Source organism: Microcaecilia unicolor, chromosome 7 (assembly GCF_901765095.1).
Source record: "Microcaecilia unicolor chromosome 7, aMicUni1.1, whole genome shotgun sequence".
NCBI lineage: Eukaryota > Metazoa > Chordata > Amphibia > Gymnophiona > Siphonopidae > Microcaecilia > Microcaecilia unicolor.
In genome coordinates this window covers 121161429-121183667 of record NC_044037.1, presented here as the reverse complement: position 1 = coordinate 121183667, position 22239 = coordinate 121161429, and the positions used below count along the sequence as shown (strand labels likewise).

Below are 22239 nucleotides of genomic sequence, written 5' to 3'. Positions count from 1 at the left end.
ACTAGAGGGCATGAGTTGAAGTTACAGTGTGGTAAATTTAAAACGAATCGGAGAAACATTTTCTTCACCCAACGTGTAATTAGACTCTGGAATTCGTTGCCGGAGAACGTGGTACGGGCGGTTAGCTTGACGGAGTTTAAAAAGGGGTTAGATAGATTCCTAAAGGACAAGTCCATAGACCGCTATTAAATGGACTTGGAAAAATTCCGCATTTTTAGGTATAACTTGTCTGGAATGTTTTTACGTTTGGGGAGCGTGCCAGGTGCCCTTGACCTGGATTGGCCACTGTCGGTGACAGGATGCTGGGCTAGATGGACCTTTGGTCTTTCCCAGTATGGCACTACTTATGTACTTATGTACTTATGTAGATAGTGCTGGGGAGGAGTCCGCTGTCTTGGTACATGTGGGTACCAATGACATAGGGAAATGTGGGAGAGAGGTTCTGGAAGCCAAATTTAGGTTCTTAGGTAGAAAGATCAAATCCAGATCCTCTAGGGTAGCATTTTCTGAAATGCTACCTGTTCCACGCGCAGGGCCCAAGAGACAGGCAGAGCTCTGGAGTCTCAATGCGTGGATGAGACGATGGTGCAGGGAGGAGGGTTTTAGATTTGTTAGGAACTGGGCAACATTCTGGGGAAGGGGGAACCTATTCCGAAAGGATGGGCTCCACCTTAACCAGGGTGGGACCAGGCTGCTGGCGTCGGCATTTAAAAGGAGATAGAGCAGCTTTTAAACTAGAAATGGGGGGAAGGCCGACAGTCGCTCAAAAGCGCATGGTTCGGGAAAGGGTTTCTTGCAAAGATACCTCACAAACAGGGAAGATAGGGTTTCTGGATAGTGAGGTTGCACAACAGACCCGTGGTAGGCCAGGTGCCCTTAAATACAACTAAAGATCAGACAAAAGATGGCAAATCAATAGTGTCAGGTACTAAGCATCATGCAAATAGGAACAACAAACATACTCTGAAATGTCTATATGCAAATGCTAGGAGTCTAAGAAATAAGATGGGAGAGTTGGAATATATTGCACTAAATGAAAAATTGGATATAATAGCCATTACTGAGACCTGGTGGAAGGAGGATAACCAGTGGAACACTGTCATACTGGGGTACAAAGTATATCGTAGTGATAGGGTGGAATGGACTGGTGGAGGGGTAGCATTGTATATTAACGAGAGCCTTGACTCAGATAGAGTACAAATTCAGCAGGACACAAATCACACCTTTGAATCATTGTGGGTTGAAATTCCATGTATAAAAGGGAAAAAAATGGTGATAGGAGTGTACTACCGTCCGCCTCGCCAGGATGAGCAGGTAGACGCAGAAATGATAAAAGAAATCAGAGACGCGAACAAAATGGGCAATGTGATAATAATGGGTGACTTCAATTATCCAAATATAGACTGGGTAAATGTAACATCGGGACATGCTACAGAGCTACAATTCCTTGATGAAATCAAGGACAGCTTTATGGAGCAGCTGGTGCAGGAGCCGATGAGAGAAGGAAAAATTCTAGACTTGGTCCTTAGTGGAGCGCATGATCTGGTGAGGAACATTATGGTACTGGGGCCGCTTGATAACAGTGATCATAATATGATCAGTTTTGATATCGACCTTGAAGTAACTGTACACAGAAAGTCAAATACGTTAGCGTTTAACTTTAAAAAAGGAGACTATGATAAAATGAGAAGAACGGTAAAAAAAAACTTAAGGGGGCAACTGAGAGAGTAAAAACTGTACAACAGGCGTGGGCGCTGTTCAAAAATACCATCCTGGAGGCCCAGGCCATACATATTCCGCGAATTAGAAAAGAAAGGCGGAAGTCCAAAAGACAGCCGGCCTGGTTGAAAAGTGAGGTGAAGGAAGCTATTAGGGCTAAAAGAAACGCCTTCAGAAAATTGAAGAAGGAACCGTCTGAAAATAACAAGAAGCAGCATAAGGAGTGTCAAAGCAAATGCAAGGCACAGATAAAGAAGGCCAAGATGGATTACGAAAAAAAGATAGCATTAGAGGCAAAAAAACATAGTAAAATTTTTTTTCGGTATATTAAAAGCAGGAAGCCGGCAAAAGAATCGGTTGGGCCGCTGGATGACCGAGGGGTAAAAGGGCGATCAATGAAGACAAAGACGTAGCGGAGAGACTGAATGAATTATTTGCTTCGGTCTTCACCGAGGAAGATTTGGGTGGGATACCGGTGTCGGAAATGGTATTTCAAGCGGACGAGTCGGAGAAACTTACTGACTTCACGGTAAACCTGGAGGACGTAATGGGGCAGTTCAGCAAACTGAAGAGTAGCAAATCTCCTGGACTGGATGGTATTCATCCTAGAGTACTGATAGAGCTGAAAAATGAGCTTGCAGAGCTACTGCTAGTGATATGCAACTTATCCTTAAAATCGAGTGTGGTACCGGAAGATTGGAGGGTGGCCAATGTAACGCCGATTTTTAAAAAAGGCTCCAGGGGAGATCCGGGAAATTATAGACTGGTGAGTCTGACATCAGTGCCGGGGAAAATGGTAGAGGCTATTATTAAAAACAAAATTACAGAGCACATCCGAGGACATGGATTACTGAGACCGAGTCAGCATGGCTTTTGTGTGGGGAAATCTTGCCTGACCAATTTACTTCAATTCTTTGAAGGAGTAAACAAACATGTGGACAAAGGGGAACTGGTTGATAATGTGTATCTGGATTTTCAAAAGGCGTTTGACAAGGTACCTCATGAAAGGCTACAGAGGAAATGTCCTATTGTGGATTAAAAACTGGTTGAAGGATAGGAAACAGAGAGTGGGGTTAAATGGTCAGTATTCACAATGGAGAAGGGTAGTTAGTGGGGTTCCTCAGGGGTCTGTGCTAGGACCGCTGCTTTTTAATATATTTATAAATGATTTAGAGATGGGAGTAACTAGCGAGGTAATTAAATTTGCTGATGACACAAAGTTATTCAAAGTTGTTAAATCGCGACAGGATTGTGAAAAATTACAAGAGGACCTTACGAGACTGGGAGACTGGGCGGCTAAATGGCAGATGACATTTAATGTGAGCAAGTGCAAGGTGATGCATGTCAGAAAAAAGAACCCGAATTATAGCTACGTCATGCAAGGTTCCACGTTAGGAGTTACGAACCAAGAAAGGGATCTGGGTGTCGTCGTCGATAATACGCTGAAACCTTCTGCTCAATGTGCTGCTGCGACTAGGAAAGCGAATAGAATGTTGGGTATTATTAGGAAAGGTATGGAAAACAAGTGTGAGGATGTTATAATGCCGTTGCATCGCTCCATGGTGCGACCGCACCTTGAGTATTGTGTTCAATTCTGGTCGCCGCATCTCAAGAAAGATATAGTAGAATTGGAAAAGGTGCAGCGAAGGGCCACTAAAATGATAGCGGGGATGGGACAACTTCCCTATGAAGAAAGATTAAGGAGGCTATGGCTATTCAGCTTGGAAAAGAGACGGTTGAGGGGAGACATGATAGAGGTATATAAAATAATGAGTGGAGTGGAACAGGTGGATGTGAAGCGTCTGTTCATGCTTTCCAAAAATACTAGGACTAGGGGGCATGGAATGAAACTACAGTGTAGTAAATTTAAAACAAATCGTAAAAACTTTTTCTTCACCCAACGTATAATTAAACTCTGGAATTCGTTGCCGGAGAAAGTGGTGAAGGCGGTTAGCTTAGCAGAGTTTAAAAAGGGGTTGGACGGTTTCCTAAAGGTCAAGTCCATAAACCGCTACTAAATGGACTGGGGAAAAATCCACAATTCCAGGAATAAAATGTATAGAATGTTTGTACGTTTGGGAAGCTTGCCAGGTGCCCTTGGCCTGAATTGGCCGCTGTCGTGGACAAGATGCTGGGCTCGATGGACCCTTGGTCTTTTCCCAGTGTGGCATTACTTATGTACTTATGTAAAGGTTGAGAACCACTGGGCTAATGCATATTAAGAAACATCATTACCATTAAAATGCATTATTAGTAAAAAAAAGGCTCTGCTCCATATAATGAGACCTGTAATAAATAACACATTAATGTGGGTTAATCTAGCCTCAAATTTATACCTGAGGCATTAGAGGATGAAATGAGTTTTGTAAGACCACAAGGCATGTCACTGGAATTTCAGCCCTGGTTCTTAGCTTGCTATTAAAAACTAAAGGGTTCTTTTACTAAAGCTTAGTGCATGCTAACAGATAAAAGTATAAAATAGGTCACATAGCAATTAGAACATGCTAAACTAGTCCAAAAGTTATAGACAGCACCTTCCAGCCCATTTAGAACATGATGCAAACATATGTAAAGTACTGCAACACATCAGGTGTCAGTTATTCCACTTATAATAAAAAAAAATTATAATGCAAATCAAATATCATACAACTCTCCAAATTCAAAATAAATGTTTACCTTTGTCATCTTGCTGCCACTCAGCACCTCTCTTCCTACCAGCCCTAGTTTGTAGCTGTCTGTCCCCCATGTAAACCTTAGTCTATAACTGTATGTTTCCCTTCTTCCGAACCTAGAGGCAGATGCACTAAAGCTTAATGAGCCTTTAATGACCCTCCAATGAGGAAAATTTGATCCGTTGCATGCATCAAAGGGCTTTTACCGAGGAAGCCAGCAGCTAACGAAAACGGAATGGAGATGAGCAATTAGTGTGAAAACCCCATTGAAACGAGATGCACTAACCTTTTCCGATTGCCTTTACGCAGGAAAAAGGCAGGAAATCTAACGAGAGGTCTGGACCTCTCGTTAGGACAGCTCTGTGCCAGGAAAAATAGTAAAGTGAAAAAACAAACAAACTGTGAGCCAATCCCAGCGCATTAGCAGAGCTAATAGCACTGTGATTGGTCAAAAGGAAACTGAAAGGCACAATCCATAAACAGAAGCTTCTACAAGCCCCAAGGAGTTCAAAAATATATTTTTTTCTAGGCATGCATCCCCGACCTCAGACTGCAAACAAAACACACGTTGCTTAGGAGGAGAAAAAATAAACCCCTCTTGGGGTCGCCGCCGCCATTCCCCCCCTCCACCGGGCCCGTGCAGCACCTCTCTCCTCTGTCCGAAGGCGCTGCACGGGCAAGAAGAAAAGCAAACGTACCTTTAGCAGCCCCGGCCCCCCTCCCTTCCTCACTACTCTGTCTCCCCTCAGCTCCGCCTCCCAACATCCTCCGCCCTGTGTCCCGCCCTCTCTTGGGGTCGTCGCCGCCATTCCCCTCCTCCATCGGGCCCCCTCCCTCTTACCGGGCCCGTGCAGCGCCTCTCTCCTCTGTCCGAAGGCGCTGCACGGGCAAGAAGAAAGCTGATGCCTGCCTTCGCCCAGCTTCTGTTGCGCGTCTCTCTCCTCCTGGGCCCGCCCCTGTCTGACGTCGGTAACCTACGTAGGTTACTGACGTCAGACAGGGGCGGGCGCAGGAGGAGAGAGACGCGCGACAGAAGCTGGGCGAAGGCAGGCATCAGCTTTCTTCTTGCCCGTGCAGCGCCTTCGGACAGAGGAGAGAGGCGCTGCACGGGCCCGGTAAGAGGGAGGGGGGCCCGATGGAGGAGGGGAATGGCGGCAACGACCCCAAGAGGGGGCGGGGCACAGGGCGGAGGATGTCGGGAGGCGGAGCTGAGGGGAGACAGAGTAGTGAGGAAGGGAGGGGGGCCGGGACTGCTAAAGGTATGTTTGCTTTTCTTCTTGCTTTTTAATTTAGAATGCAGGGGGAAGTGGGGCAGGGGGGTACGGCGACCACAGGTGGGGGGGGGGGCAAGGACGGCCATACAGGACGCTCCTGACGAGTGCCTTTGCCCCCTCCCGACCCTTTTTTTTATTTTTGTTTTGATTTGGGAGCCATGTGCTTGTGTTTTGACTGTTTGTGGCATGCGCAGAGCAGCTAACATAACGCTTGGCTGCTCTGCGCATGATTTGGGGGCCGATTAACGATGTGTATTGTGATTCTTTGATACATTGTACGTTTCAATACCGAACTCAGCATGTGTGACTTTTTTTTTGGTGCATTCTTCGTTATTTTAAAATCGTTAGGGACTTTAACGATTTAGATTTTTTTACGTTTGGTTGCTGCATCTGCCTCCTAGTTTCTTCCCCTTCTCAAACTCTGTTCTGAGGACTGTATTCCACTTTCTCTGCAGCAGTTTCTGTTTCTGATACAAAAAGCAGCCAAATAAACCTAATCTGCATTAGGAGGAAGAAAGGGTGCTGCAGTTAAAGCACTCGCAAAGTTACAGGTGGGTAGGGGTGTTAAAACAAAACAAACAAACAAAAAAAAGAATTTAAAAAAAAGTGTTACAGTTTCTGAGATCCTTCTTGTTCCAGTAAATGCAGCTTACAAAAGGGAAAAGTAGTGCATTCGTCTTTGAATTTGTAGCTATAACATTTCCACACTTTCTGGGCCTGATATTCAAAGCCATTTCTCCAGGGCAATTTATATTCAGATAAATGGCTGGTTGAGCTGGAATTTATGTGAAGAGTGGTAATATTTAGCCCTTTCTCCAGATAACTATCAAGTTAAAGTTAGGTCAGGGAAAAAGCTGTCCTAACTCTAACCAGATAGTGATCTAAATATCAAAGCTATTTGGCTAGAAGTGGCAGTTGCTGCTGTATCCATTCCAGATATTCAATGCCCCTACATTACAGCTACCAGCACTGAAATGTGCAAATGATCTTTAACTACCACAGGCACTATTTAAAATAAATGCTGACTGGTGAATCTGTATTGGGCCACTTCTTATCAGGGGGAGCTTAACCTCATTCCCTAACTCTTGACACCTTGGAACAATGCAGAGCTTCTAGGGAAATTTCCCTGTTCCAGAACCTAACAGAGCTGCAGCCACAAAAATGTGTCCAATAACTTAATAAAATAAACAGAACTATGATAAAAAGCAGCATTACTGCAGCTGTTTATTTTACAGAAGATAGATGTGAAGCAGTTTTAAAATGCTGGAGATTCTTGAGTGTATGTATATGTCAGGACCTCACAGGCTCAGTTTGGTGGTGCCTGTGCATTAATGACCTTACCCATGGTAGTAGAGATAAGAAACTAGCCCTCTGTCCATTTCCTGAGTTATCCTGTTCTAAGGATAAAATGCTCTGTGTGCCCATTCCCTGTGTTATTCAAGTTTCAGCTTCCTGTAATGCTGATCCCAGAACCCACTGTTTCTTTGTGTATTTTCCCCTTCTCCTCCTCATCCCAAGCACTTTATTCATACAAGAATTCCCTCTGCTTGTGATCACATGATAATTGGCATGCTACTATCTGCTCTCAAAGCTTAGAGGTCTATGATGTTTCCTGAGGCATTGGTGAAGATGGGTCGGCTGTTGTTGACTGCTCTCCACTTGGCTTCTCCGGATCAGCAAGGTCCTGGTTCTCCAGTCTGCTCTTTCTTTTAAAGAATCCAAACTGGAAAACAATGAGACAAAGGGAGATGGAAATAGAAGAGAGGGGAGAGAATGAGAAAAACAAAAAAACTTTCTATTAAAGAATGAGCAGTACAAATCTCTGTACACTCTTTGTTGGGGGGAGGGGGGGAGGAGTAACGACAGCTCTAGCAGAGAAATGTGTTGCATTTTGCTACTAATCTTAACTTCCACCAGCACTACAGAGCAGTAACAATAGAGTTACACCAATACAAAAAAAAGTCATTAATGAGTAGCTTCTATAAATTGTGCTGAAAAATTGTCGCTGTAAAAATTAAGTGCTGAGCGCAATTTTATAAAGGATCCACAATGGTGCCTAACTTAAGGCACCGGTAATTACGACTGCTGAAAGCAGGTATAAATGCCGGGTACCTAAATTATGTGCCAATGGAGTCTATTCTGTAACAATGTGTGTAAATTCTGGGAATGTCCCCAAAATGCCTCTGGCCAAGCCCCCTTGAATTTACATGCTATAGGATTTACACACGGAGCGTTATAGAGATGCCCCAGCCTACATGTTAGACCTTATTGATTTACCACCCAGAAATGCTAAAAGATCAGCACGCACATTCCTGAACCTTCACTTCCCCAGCTGTAAAGGACTAAAATACAGATTAACACAAGTGTCCAGTTTTTCCTACATTAGCACGCAGTTGTGGAACGCTTTGCCACTTGACCTGAAAACAATTTACGACCTTATCAACTTTCGTAAATCACTGAAGACTAATCTTTTCAACAAGGCATACCACAGTGATCCATAATATGAACTGTAACGCATCACCACTTACCTAACATTCTGAATGTTTTCTCTCTATACCTGTTTGTTTTATCATATTATGTTACCCATGTTCTCTATGTGATACCAATTGTATCTTAATCTGGAGTGGCGAATGCCATGACGGAACATTGTAAGCCACATTGAGCCTGGGATACAAATGCAACAAATAAATAAATAGAATATATGTGCATACATCCCAATTAAGACCAATTAACACTAATTGGATGTTAGCAGCCAATTGGTGCCAATTGGCTCATTAAATTACGTGCGCAAATCAGCAAAGTGCACTGATTTGTGCATGCAACTTTAGTTACCATATACAGTAAATGCAAGTCAAACCAGCATTTGCACTGATATGCGATGCACAAAGGAAAAGCAGAAGAACAGTTTTAGGCCTCTTACCTTCAATAAGAAGCAGAATTCACAAAGAGGGAGAGCAGCAGATCAGTGTTATTAATTTATTAAAACATTTAGTACCATATTCATTGCTGTTCTAGGTGAGGAATATCATAATGCAATAATAACATAATATAATAATATACAGCAATATAAACACTATATATGCAAACAATATACTATAAAACCACTTATTCAACAATAAATAATGAAAAACTCAATATTTCACCCAAGCAGCCCCTGTAGTACAGAAGATCAGGGTAAAAGGGGCCCACTCCCAGATCTTATGAAGTAGTACCTCCTAATCTCGCGCCCTTTCTGAAAATGTCACTTTGGGGGGAGACTTAGAGGGGCATAATCGAACGGGGACGTCCATCTCTAAGGACGTTCCGGTGAAGGGGCGGGGAAACCCGTATTATCGAAACAAGATGGATGTCTATCTTTCGTTTCAATAATTCTGTCGGGGATGCCCAAATCTCAACATTTAGGTTGACCTAGTGCACTGGTCCTCCTCACATGTCAGGACACCAACCGGGCACCCTAGGGGGCACTGCAGTGGACTTCACAAATTGCTCCCAGGTGCATAGCTCCCTTACCTTGGGTACTAAGCCCCCCAAACCCCCCTAAAACCTACTCCCCACAACTGTACACCACTACCATAGCCCTTAGGGATGAAGTGGGGCACCTACATGTTGGTACAGTGGGTTTCAGGTGGGTTTTGGAGGGCTCATATTTACCATCACAAGTGTAACAGGTGGGGGGGGGGATGGGACTGGGTCCGCCTGCCTGAAGTGCACTGCACCCACTAAAAACTGCTCCAAGGACCTGCATACTGCTGTGATGGAGCTGGGTATGACATTTGAGGCTGGCATAGAGGCTGGAAAAAATGTTTTTGTAATTTTTTTTTAGGGTGGGAGGGGGTTGGTGACCACTGTGGGAGTAAAGGGAGGTCACCCCTGATTCCCTCCGGTGGTCATCTGGTCAGCTTGGGCACCTTTTTGAGGCTTGGTCGTGAAAAAAAAGGTAACAAGTAAAGTCGACCAAATGCTTGTGAGGGATGCCCTTCTTTTTTCCATTATCGGCTGAGGACGGCCATCTCTTAACCACGCCACCGTCCCGCCTTCGGTACACTGCCGACACGTCCCCATGAACTTTGGTCGTCCCTGCGACGGAAAGCAGTTGAGGACGCAAAAAATTGGCTTTCGATTACAAAATACAAATAGGATACATCAATGCCAGATCGGCAGTCAATAAAACCACGATACTAACCAACTGGATTACAGATGACCATCTCGACTTCCTTCTTATCAGCGAAACATGGATCCATGACCCCAAAGATCCAATAATCTTAGAGCTCTGTCCTCCAGGATACAAAATTACCCACTGGACAAGAGAAGGAAAAAGAGGAGGAGGCATAGCAATAATCTATAAATCTCAATTCACAGTCACAACAACAGCAGAATCTATTCTGCTCCAACTCGAAATAGCCTCAGTCAGAATCAACCACTTCAACCTACGTGATCACCTAAACCTAATCTTATTTTACAGACCCCCGGGCAATTGGCAAGACTCACAAACGCACTTTCTGGATTTCATATCGAACACTTGTGTTTCCACCCAGAACCTTCTAATAGCATGAGACATCAACCTTCACCTTGAAGATACTAACTCAAGCAATGTACGCGAATGCAAAGACTTCCTCCAACTATGGGAGCTCCACTGGCCAAACACACAACCCACCCATAACAAAGGTCATACACTAGACATCATCATTAATCTCTGCACAATACTAACTGTATCTGATATCTTGGAATGACATTGGTAACAAAATTATGTAAGCCACATTGAGCCTTCAAATAGGTGGGAAAATGTGGGATACAAATGCAATAAATAAATAAATGCCGATTTGGGCAACCTTGGGAGAAGGACGCCCATCTCTTGATTTGTGTCAGAAGATGGGCGTCCTTCCCTTTCGAAAATAAGCTAATTTCTGTCAGAGCAGATAGTCTGCACTAAAGACTCGCTTAGTTCTAGGTCCAAGTCCCATTGGACTCTGCAAAATCTGGATGGAGTCTTCAATGGGGAAAAGGGATTTTCCAGGTACAATAGAAAATATATCTCCCTATCAGCATTTAAATCTCCCTATCAGCATTTATACCTGCTCTAAAGCAGCTGTAAGTGCCACTAACCAGCCTGTTTGAACTTCAAGTTTCTTAACAGTGATTGAGGGGGAAATTGAGCTTATCTCTGTGGTATCTTATGCCACCTAAAACCATTGTGAAAAAGAGCTATTTCATTTGGCTGCTTAATTGGCTCCTCTTGTATGGGTAGTACTGTGAGATTTGGCACATACAGTTATAAGCACTAGCATGTTGGTGGCAATGTTGCAATGTATTTGACACAACTTATATATGCAAGGCCCAGAGTAATATGTAGGTTTGTGAAAGTGATGCTTCTGCTGCATAGCTGTAGCATTCTAACTTTGGCTATATACTGTGGACAAGTTTTGCTAGGTTTATTTTCCATTGCTAGTCCTGGGTAAAAAAGTAGCTATAGTCTTACAATTGGCTTAATTTGCATTTACATTGCAGAGACTGCTGTAATTATTGGGACTATTTAGATTTACAGGAGAAAGTTTCTAGCTGAATTTGACTATTGTATCAAATTGAATTTGAATATTTTAGCAAACTATGTCATTGCTTGCCCCAGAACTTCTTGGCTGACTCACTGAGAGGTAATTACTGCATAGCAGGAGGGGGCAGGGCTCTGCATAGAGAAACACAGACTACTTAGGGCTAGATGCACTAAACCTTAACGACCCTTTAACGAAGGAAATTCCTAATCGTTGCATGCATTAAAGGCCTTTTTCCTATGAAGCAAGCAGCTAACGAAAATGGAATGCAAAGGAGAAACTACCATTGAAATGTGGACAATTCGGAATGCACTAACCATACCGATGATTGCAACGAATCATTTACCGTCAGAAATTTTATGTGTGCTCAGACCTGTCGTTAAGGCCTGAGCTATCATCTCCCCGCTGCCCCCTGCACCATAAAAATCCAAGCCAGCATGTTTAAAAAGAAAAGTGAGATACAAACACAAACACGTGGCTCTCCGCTTTCCCCTGCATCATTACAAAACAAAACATACTGCTTCTCCCTGCAGCTTAAAAATCCTGTCTCTCCCCTTCTCCAACAGCTTTGAAAATTAACACTCTCTGCTATCCCCTAAAGCCAATTTTCCCAGTACTGTAAACAAACTGCAAAGAGGTCTTTTGTTACAAAAGGGGATTTACGAGGGTCGTTCTTTTTAGAGTTATCTTCAACTGCACTCTTCTGCTAGATCAGACAGCTAAAAGGCTTGCAGGTCGGGATCCCCCCCTCGCACGCCCCAGTCTGACGTAAGCAACCTATGTAGGTTTAATACGTTTGTGGCTGCTCTGCGCATGCTTAAGGAGCAAATTAACGACGGGGATAATGAACGCTTGATACATTGTACTTTTCAATACCGCACCAAACATTTCTGAGCTGTTTTTTTTGTGCATTCTTCGTTGTTTCAAATTCGTTAAGCACTTTTACGATTTAGATTTTTTAACGTTTGGTTGATGCATCTAGCCCTTAGTTTAAAGCATTCCATGTGCTGAACCTGAACCATAATACTGCTAAGTGTTCTGATATTTTCATTCTTAATTTCTCAACTTTCTGGCTACAGGTTTAGCTACCTGATATATCTATTCTCTGGTCTTTATTGCTTAATTGCGAAAAATTGATCTTGGGAAGAAAGAGTAAAACCTTTCTTCCCAAGATCAATTTTTCGCAACCTGGTACAGTCAATGGTACTAAGTCACCTGGACTATTGCAACGCACTCTACGCTGGCTGCAAAGAACAAACTGTCAAGAAACTCCAAACAGCCTAGAATACCGCAGCCAGACTCATATTTGGAAAAACAAAATATGAAAGTGCAAAACCCCTTAGAAAGAAACTACACTGGCTCCCTTAAAGATCTGCACAATTGTTCATAAAATTATTTACAGAGATGCCCCGACCTACATGCTAGACCTCGTTGACCTACCCCCCAGAAATGCTAAAAGATCTGCCCGCACATTTCTTAATTTACACTTCCCCAGCTGTAAAGGACTAAAATACAGACTGACACATGCGACCAGCTTTTCCTATATGAGCATGCAGCTGTGGAATGCACTACCAACTAACTTGAAAACAATTAACGAAATAACTAACTTTCGCAAATCTTTGAAAACCTCTCTCTTCAACAAAGCCTATCACGAGAATCCATAGCTTAATCATAACACATCTTCACCCCACCCTTATTCTGAAAGTCTTCTTCAATAACTGTTTGCTTAATTCTTTTTTGTCATCCATGATCTTTTTGTAACACCAATTGTATCTTTTACCCTGGAATGGCGATGCCATAACAGGTCTTTGTAAGCCACATTGAGTCTGCAAATAGGTGGGAAAATGTGGGATACAAGTGCAATAAATAAATAAATAAATAAATTTGTCTTGTGAATCTATATTGTGGTGTACTTCTCTGTCTTCTAACCCAGACACCCTCCCACACACCAAAAAAAAGACAAAAACAAACAAAAACACACTTTCTCACCCTTTCTGCCTAGCTCTGATAGTAGTGAGCATAGGCTTTTCAAACTGTTTGTCCTTTACCCTGTTAACTGTAGCATTCTAACTTTGCTATATGCTGTGGACAAGTTCTGTCCGGTTTATTTTCCATTGCTAGTCCTAGGTTAAAAAAAGCAGCTTTAGTCTTACAACTGGCTTAATTTGCATTTACGTTGCAGAGACTACTATAATTATTGGGAATATTTAGATTTACAGGAGAAAAGTTAGTTTCCAGCTGAATTTGACTGTTGTATCAAACAGAATTTGATTATTTTGATTATTGCTTGCCTCAGAAATTTATTGATAGAGGGCTTGGCTGACTCACTGAGACTTATAGTCCCAGCCACCCTCCCCACACTCCATGCTCTCCAGGGTTTTCTACTCATATTTAGCCAACTCAAAAGTTATTAACATTACTCCCTTCCAAGGGTTTTCTATTTATACTAGTATAAAAGGCCCGTTTCGGTAGGCAATGAAACGGGCGCTAGCAAGGTAACCCCCCCCCCCCCTGCAGCATCCTTCCTGTCTCCCCTGCCCCCCCTGCAGCCACTCATCTGGTCTCAGGACCCCCTCCCCACCAACCCTCCTCTGCCCCTGCAGCCACGCATGTGCAGCGGCCCTCCTCTCTTCCCTGCTCCCCCTGCAGCCACCCATGTCCAGCAACTCTCCTCTCCTCCTGCCCCCCCTGCAGCCACCCATGTCCAGCAACCCTCCTCTCCCCCTGCAGCTACTCATGTCCAGCGACCCTCCTCTCCCCTGCCCCCCTGCAGCCACCCATGTCCAGCGACCCACCTCTCTTCCCTGTCCCCCCTGCAGCCACCCATGTCCAGTGATCCTCCTCTCCCCCTGCCCCTTCTGTCTCCCCTGCCCTCCTCTGCAGCCACCCATCTGGTCTCAGGACCCCCTCCCCACCTCCCTCTTCCCTGCCCCCCCGCAGCCATCCATGTCCAGCGACCCTCCTCTCCCCCCTCAGCACATCACCCAAACCCCTACCCCCCCCCCCCACAGCGCATCACCCAAGCCCCTACCCCCCCCTCGGGCACATCAACCCCCTCGCCACTCGCAGATGCCAATACTAACGCTGTCCGGCCGCTGATGCGTCTCCTGTTGAGCAGCAGCGGCCGGTACAAAAAGAAAAAAGCCAAAAAAAGATTTTAAACCTGAAACACGGCTCCGTAGACAGCCATCTGGCATTGGCTGTCATCTCTGCAGCAGCTCCTCCTCTCCCCTCTGACATCGCTGCGCTCCTCCGGGGTCTTCCTGCAGGAGAAGTAATGTGGACGGGAGAGGAGGAGCGGCTGCAGTGAGGCTCCGCGTATTTCCCTACTCCTCCCCCTGCCTGGCTCATGGTTTTGCAGGGCAGGGGCTTGGGTGTTGCGCCGAGGGGGGGCACTGAAAGCTGTTTCCCTCCGCCTTTCAGGGTCATCCATTGCATTGTGTTGTTCAGTCGGGCTCCCTCCCTGCTGCCACTGCCACCATGATGCATCTGGCTCCCTCCCTTCTTCCCTTGCACCACGTTGAGGCTGGCTGGCTGGCTCCCTCAGAAGTTGAGGCTGGCTGCCTGCTCGTCTGCCTCCCTCCGTACTTCCCTCTCTCCTTTTGGATGTCTCCGTTTCAGGGGGAAGATGTGTTTGTTTTTTGCAGCAGTGGGGTCATGTTGTTTGTGAGTGTACTCTGTGGCGGGGGGAGGGGGCAGGACCGGCATCCGCGCCGCTGTTGTTCCTTGGGGGGGGGGGGGGGGCCGACGTGGTTCTGGCGGCGGGTGGCTCATTTCTGGTGAGGGGCAGGAGCGACATGGTTTGTTAGCCCTGCGTGGCTCGTCGCGGTTTTACCTGGTTCGTGCGCCGCTGTTGTTTCCGTTGTCATAGCTCTGTGTGGGTAGTGGTTTTCCTGCCCCGCCCTCCACATCATTGCGTTTTGATGCGAGGGCGGAGCAGAGCTACAGTGTGGAAATTCGGATATCTGGAACATGACTGACGGAAGTGACAGAGTATGTGGCCTCAGTAGGGGGCGGGGCTTCATGATGTTGCATCGCGCGGGGGTTGTTCAGGTGAAGGAGGGCAGTTGGAGGTTTCTCACAGGCACCCGTCCTGCCCTTCATTATGGAAGGTGTTTTATTTTTAATTTTCGTTACACTTGTACCCCGCGGTGTCCCACTTATGGCAGGCTGGTACTTATTTTTACTTGGGGCAATGGAGGTTGTGTAGTGATTCTTAGTCAGGGGGAGGAGTAGGGAACTCCTCCCCTGCCTGGTTCATTGTTTGTTGGAGGGGGTTGCAGTCCCTTCACTCTCTGTGTTCTGCCCTCGACGTCATGACGTTTGACGCGAGGGAGGGCATAGAGACAGTGATTTGGAAGGCTTCACCACCATGAACTTATGAGCTGTTTAGGGATGACTTCAGCAGGTTGTCTTCAGAACGTTGAGGTAGCGTTTTATGTCCAGATGGGGCGTGGCTTGGGGCGTGGCTGAGGGCGGGTCTATGAGTTAGGGTGAGTGGTCCTGATAGCCTAGCCTAAGAAGACTACAGGAGTTGAAGACTACAGGAGTTCTGTGCTTCACTGCCTTGCAGTGAGCTTCAGAATGTTCGAGGTGGGATTTATTTATATAGATATAACCCAAAAGTGATGAACATTACTCCTCAGTTACACACAGGCAATCTTTGACTGTTAACCCTTTCATAGTACACCTGTTCATACCCTTTCCAACCAATCAAGATGGTTTTTATTCTGTGTAATAATTGTGGTGCTTTAGTTACAACTCACACCATCTGGATGCTTAAAGCTTATCCTGTCTATCTTCAGCTGGCTAGTATAAAACAGGAGCTCAGCAAACTAAAGCAGGAATTGGATGCCATTAAAGCAGCTTCTATCACTGCACAGAATCATACCAATTTCTCACCACTGCCTCAAAGAATAAAAACACCTAAGAATAGATGGATCACAGTAAGTTCAGGTAGACTGCGACATGTGGCACAGAAGTATTCACTCACACAATTGTTGCCCCTGCAGAATTCGTTTGCTCCATTACAGCACTGTGATGCTCCAGAAAATAGAACTGAAGTAGAACAAAAAGCAATGAAGGTGTCCCAAGAGAAAAGGTACCCTAAAACACTAATAAGGAATCTTATACCAAAAACTGTTGCTGCTAGGGGATTCTATAATCAGAGGCATTAACTTTGAAACACAGTTCAAGAGGACCAGCAAAGTGAAATGGTTTTCGGGCTCCTCAGTTACCAGGAGTACAAGACAACTAATGACTATAATCAGAGAAGAAACTAAGGAGTCTAACAATTATGCTGTTATCCACCTGGGAGCAAATGACTTGGCCAATAATACCCCACTTGCATTGCAGTGAGCTTTTCAGGAGCTGGGGAACGGGTACCTTTGGTACAAATAGTAACTTTTTCTGAAGTACTACCTACTTTTGGAAAGGGAAAGACAAGTTTACAAAATACTGAGAATTTCAATATGTGGCTGAAAGCCTGGTGTCATCAAGAAGGTTTTAGGTACATAGGAGGATGGAGCAATACATGAAAAAACAAAATACTGTATTCTAATGATGGAATGCATCTCACTGTGGCAGGAAAAAAAATCCTTGGAGAGAAATTCAGACAATATATATCTAAGCATTTAAACTAGAAGGCAGGGATGGCAAATGGAGGTAGGTCACTTCCAGTGGTCACCCCCAGCTAAAGACAAGGTGTGACAGTTCACGGAAGAAAGTGTTTATGAACAACTTGAAAAACTGAAAATGAGCAAAGCAATGGAACTGGAAAAGATCCATCCCAGGATATTGAGGGAGCTCAGAGAGGGCTCTGATGGGTCCTTTTAAAGATTTGTTTAATAAATCCATGGAGACGGGGGAGATTCCTTGGGATTGGCGAATAGCGGATATGATCCCTCTTCACAAAAGTGGTGACAGAGAAGAAGCTGGAAACTACAGGCTGGTAAGCCTCACATCAGTTAATGTAAAAGTAATAGAAGCGATGCTGAAGGAAATGATAGTGAATTTCTTGGAATCCAATAGGTTACAAGATCTGAGAAAATATGGTTTTACCAAACGTAAATCGGCCAAATGAATCTGATTGAATTCTTTGACTGGGTGACCAGAAAATTGGATCAAAGAAGTGCGCTAGATGTAATCTACTTAGATTTCAGCAAAGCATGGATGTAGTTTGACTGTTTCATTTTTTGGGAGGGGGGGGCAAAGGATGGGGCGGGACATATTAGCATATTCATTTGCATATATATATATATATATATATATATATAAATATATATATATATATGCAAATGAATAAGCTAATATGGAGGAAGGCAGGAGGGGAGAGCTGGCTTTTTTGGGAATAACTATAATGTATATGTATGAGATATACATATTCATTATGGCTATTCCCAAAAAGCCAGCTCTGTCAGGCTTCTTCCCTGGAAGCACTGGGTTTGTGAGCCCTTGGACCACTACCGTGGAGCGGCAGTGGCAGGCAAGGTCACCTTCAAAGCACAGACGAGACAAGGCTGGACTGGAACCCCGGACTGGAGTTCTGCACTGGAATACACAGGACTGGAATGCACCGGATGGGTGCGCACTGGACTGGAACCCACTGGACTGGTATACACTGAAGTGGAGCCCACTGGACTGGAACACACGGGACCGGAACCCGCTGGACAGGAACACACTGGACCTAGGCTTCACCTACGCTTAGCCACCGTTCCCTGAGGGTTGAGCCCTCAGGTTCGGGCAGCCGGCAGGGCTGACAGGAAAACTGGAACTAGCAAGCAGGAACAACAGGAATTAGGATACAGAAGTGCCCCCAGGCACCTAGGCGAAAGCAAGGCAGACAGGCAGGGAATGTCCAGGTTCCAGCAATAGTCAGGTCGGGCAGCAGGCAGCAAGTATCGGGGTTCAGGCAGTAGTCGGGTCAGGCAGCAGGCAGCAAGATTATGGCTGGAGCTCCAGTAGCAAGGAGAACTGGCAGCGGACAGGACTAGGGCTGAAGCTCCAAAAGCAAAGGAAAACACACACGGGAAAACCAGAAAGCTAAACACAAAAAAACTAGTAAAGCTGTACACAAACTAACAAGAAAGCTATGCCCAAGCTAGCTAGTCACAAGCTAGAAACTCACACAACACAACACACATGTTTTGGTGCCACCTCAGTAAGGCCAACACACAATCTCTCCACTGCAAAACACTATAAAACTTGTGCAAAAACCCACTCATAACCTTACCAAACTATAACAGCACTAATTCCAAGGACAGGACGATCTACAACCTTATGTATGGAAAGGCAGCACTGTAATTATACTGGGCTCTAAAACACCAGTACACTACCTAATGAAAAAAACAAAAAATAAAAAAGGCTGCAAGCTGCAAATACTACACACTAGCAGAATACTGCACCTTGATCACCCATGAAAAACACATAACAACAGATATGACACAAGGAACTAGAAATAAAAAAAATATGAAGGCAAAATACTGAACTGAAAAGTTAGCTCAAGAAGTTAGACTCGGCATGCAGCAATACTAGAAAAATTGAAACTTGCATGCAAAATATCACAGATGCACATTTCCAAAAGCTGACATATTCCAATTAATAAATTCTGAATAAAAAGATGTTTTCTACTTTTGCTGTCTGAGCATTGTTTTTCTATTAGCTTTGGTCCCAATGTCTTCTGTTTTATGCAGTGTCTTCTTTCCATTTGATATTTTTTCTCTCACCATGTCCACCATCCTCCTGTGTCCTTATGCGTCCTGTCTACCATCTGTAGCCCTGTCCCTATCCTTCCTCGAGTTTAGGTATCTGCCCTCAAAGTGTTCCGATCCAGCCCTTAAATTCAGCAGTTTCTCCCTCCATCCATATCCAGCATTTCTCCTCACCCCCTTCTCTCCATCCATGTCCAGCATTTCTCTTCTCTCCCTTTCCCTCCATCTGTGTCCATCTCCTTCATCTTTCCTTCCCTCCATCCTTGTCCAACATTTCTCCTCTCTTCCCTCCCCTCCATCCATGTGCATCTCCTTCCTGACTTCCCTCCCCTCCATCCATCCATGTCCAGCAACTCTCCATTCTCCCCTGCCCTCTCCTCCATCCATCCATATCCAGCAAATTTCCTCTCTCCCCTGCCCCCTCCATCCATCCATGTCCAGCAAGTCTCCTATCTCCCCTGCCCTCCCTTCCATGTCCAGTGATTTCTCTTCTCTCCCCTGCCCTCCCCTCCATCCATGTGCACCCCCTTTCTGTCTTCCCTTCCCTCCATCCATGTCCAGCAACTTTCCTCTCTCCCTTGTCCTCCCCTCCATCCATCCATCCATGTCCAGCAACTCTCCATTCTCCCCTGCCCTCTCCTCCATCCATCCATATCCAGCATTCTCTCTCCCCCCTGCCCCCTCCATCCATGTCCAGCAATTATCCTCTCTCCCCTGCCCTCCCCTCCATGTCCAGCAATTTCTCTTCTCTCCCCCTGCCCTCCCCTCCCATCCATGTCCAGCAATTCTCCTCTGCCCTCCCCCCATCTATGTCCAACAATTCTCCTTTGACCCCCCACCCTCCCCTCCCATACATGTCCAGTGACTTCCCCAGCTCCCCCTTTTCAGTACCCGAGTTCTAGTTCCCTCCTCTCCATCCATGTCCAGCAACTCTCCATTCTCCCCTGCCCCCTCCATCCATCTGTCCAGCAATTTTCCTCACTCCTCTGCCCTCCCCTCCATGTCCAGTGATTTCTTTTCTCTCCCCTGCCCTCCATGTCCAGCGATTCTCCTCTGCCCCTTCCCTCCATGTGTAGCGATTCTTCTCTGCCACTGCCCTCCCCTCCATATCTAGTGATTTCGCCTCCCTCCCCAACAGCCCTCCTCTCCGTTCCTTCCTGCTTCCCCCCGCGCGTTTAAACCTTTTATTTTCAGCAGTGATGACAGTGAAGAGCAGAACAGCAAGCAAGCTCACCTCCAGCCTTTCCCTTCCCTCACAGACAGTGTCCCGCCCTCGTGGAAACAGGAAATACATCATCATAGGAAGGCGGAACACTGTCTGTGAGGGAAAGGAAAGGCTGGAGGTGAGCCCGCTTGCTGTTCTGTTCTTCACTGTCGTCGCTGCTGAAAATAAAAGGTTTAAAAGCGCGGGGGGAGGCAGGAAGGAATGGAGAGGAGGGCTGTCGGGGAGCTGAAGGCGGGAAGTAGGGACCGACAGCGCGTTGTGCCAGTCCTGCGTTTGGGGGGGGCAACACTCCCCCTCACCCCCAAACTACGCCCATGCAGCAAATTATGTTCACTGTTGATTTAAATCTTGAATTGATAATTAATGTGACTGTTGGACAGACTGGATAGACCATTCAGATCTTTATCTGCCGTCACTAACTATGTTACTATATGCCAGCAAATACAGGTGTGCATATTAATGTCCTTATACATGTGAGTCACACTGAGCAAAAAGGTATCAAAAGTGGAGTATGTGACTTATTCATACAATAAGATAGAGGGATATCAACTGTATAATGCTGCAAAATTTCAGTCTTCGGTACGGACTAATTACGTCTTTAAAAAATGAGAAACATCAATAAAAAAAAAGTATGTACTTTTGGAAAAATGCATTTGAAAACTATCAAACTTAAAACATCTATATCTCTGCAATCTCTGTGAAAAAAAATTTCATAGTCCCTTTCTACTGTTCCTATAGCACACAAAACTTTCAAAAATGAAAGTTGCTCAAATTTACCCCTCTAAACTTTTATAGCTTTTACCTCTATTTGTAACCCCACTTTTGGTACCTTTTCACTCAGCGAGTCACATATTTTACAAAATGCTCTGTACTCAGCAGAGCCTTTTGTAAAATAGCTGGGAGTCTGTGAACATCTCATGCTGGAAACATGAAATAGCAAGAGGCAACAACGTTCTATTACTCCAGCTCAAAATGTCGAGTGCATACGACATGGTCGACCACCAAATTCTACTAAGAATACTTGACAAAGTAGGAATAGGAGGTAAAATACTTTTTTGGATTAAAGGTTTCCTAACCACCAGATCATACCCTCTGCTAAGTGTGTTGCAGCAGCTAAGAAAGCAAATAGAATGTGAGGACATTATAATGCCTTTGTATCGGTCCATGGTACGACTGCACCTCAGCGCTGTGTACGTCTTGTAGCGCTATATAAATAAGTAGCAGTAGTAGTAATAGTAGTAGTAGAAGAATATTGTGTTCAATTCTGGTCACTGGATCTCAAAAAAGATATAGTAGAATTAGAAAATGTACAGAGAAGGGCGACAAAAATGATAAAGGGGATGGGACGACTTCCCTATGAGGAAAGGCTCAGGCAGCCTTGGAGAAGAGACGGTTGAGCGGAGATATGATAGAGGTCTATAAAATAATGAGTGGAGCGGAACGGGTAGATGTGAATCATTTGTTTACTCTTTCCAATAATACTAGGACTAGGGGGCATGTGATGAAGCTACAAGGTAGTAAATTTAAAATGAATTGGAGAAAAATTTCTTCACTCAACGTGTAATTAAACTCTGGAATTCGTTGCCAGAGAATGTGATAAAGGCGGTTAGCTTAGCGGGGTTTAAAAAAGGTCTGGACGGCTTCCTAAAGGAAAAGTCCATAGACCATTATTAAATTGACTTGGGAAAATCCACTGCTTATTTCTAGGATAAGCAGCACAAAATGTATTGAACTTTTTTGGGATCTTGCCATATATTTGTGACCTGGATTGGCCACTGTTGGACAGGATGCTGGGCTTGATGGACCTTTGGTCTGTCTCAGTGTGGCAATACTTATGTTCTTAAGGAGAACGCAGAAATTTACACTCCCTGGAAACCAGAATGTGGAGTCCCACAAGGCTCACCACTATCACCCATCTTATGCAATGTAACGATGATTCCACTAGTCAAATCCTTATCCACCCATGGACTCAATCTGTCCTTATACGCTGATGATGTCACAATCTACATCTCCTTCAAAAAAGACCCATCAGAAATAGACCCCGAAATCACAACCAGCATGAATATCAAGGAAACTTGGGCCTCTGACTTCAAG

General features: G+C 44.9%; 1 protein-coding gene across 1 annotated transcript in view; it reads right to left on the bottom strand.

The window, feature by feature from the left end:
* Positions 1–6859: 6859 nt before the first annotated feature.
* Positions 6860–22239, bottom strand: part of LOC115474732 (integrin alpha-X-like) — a 258012-nt gene continuing 242632 nt past the window's right edge. Inside the window, exon 30 of the mRNA XM_030210360.1 lies at positions 6860–7388. Coding sequence (XP_030066220.1) covers positions 7266–7388 — 123 coding nt within the window. The 3' untranslated portion in view covers positions 6860–7265. The remainder of the gene's footprint in view (positions 7389–22239) is intronic.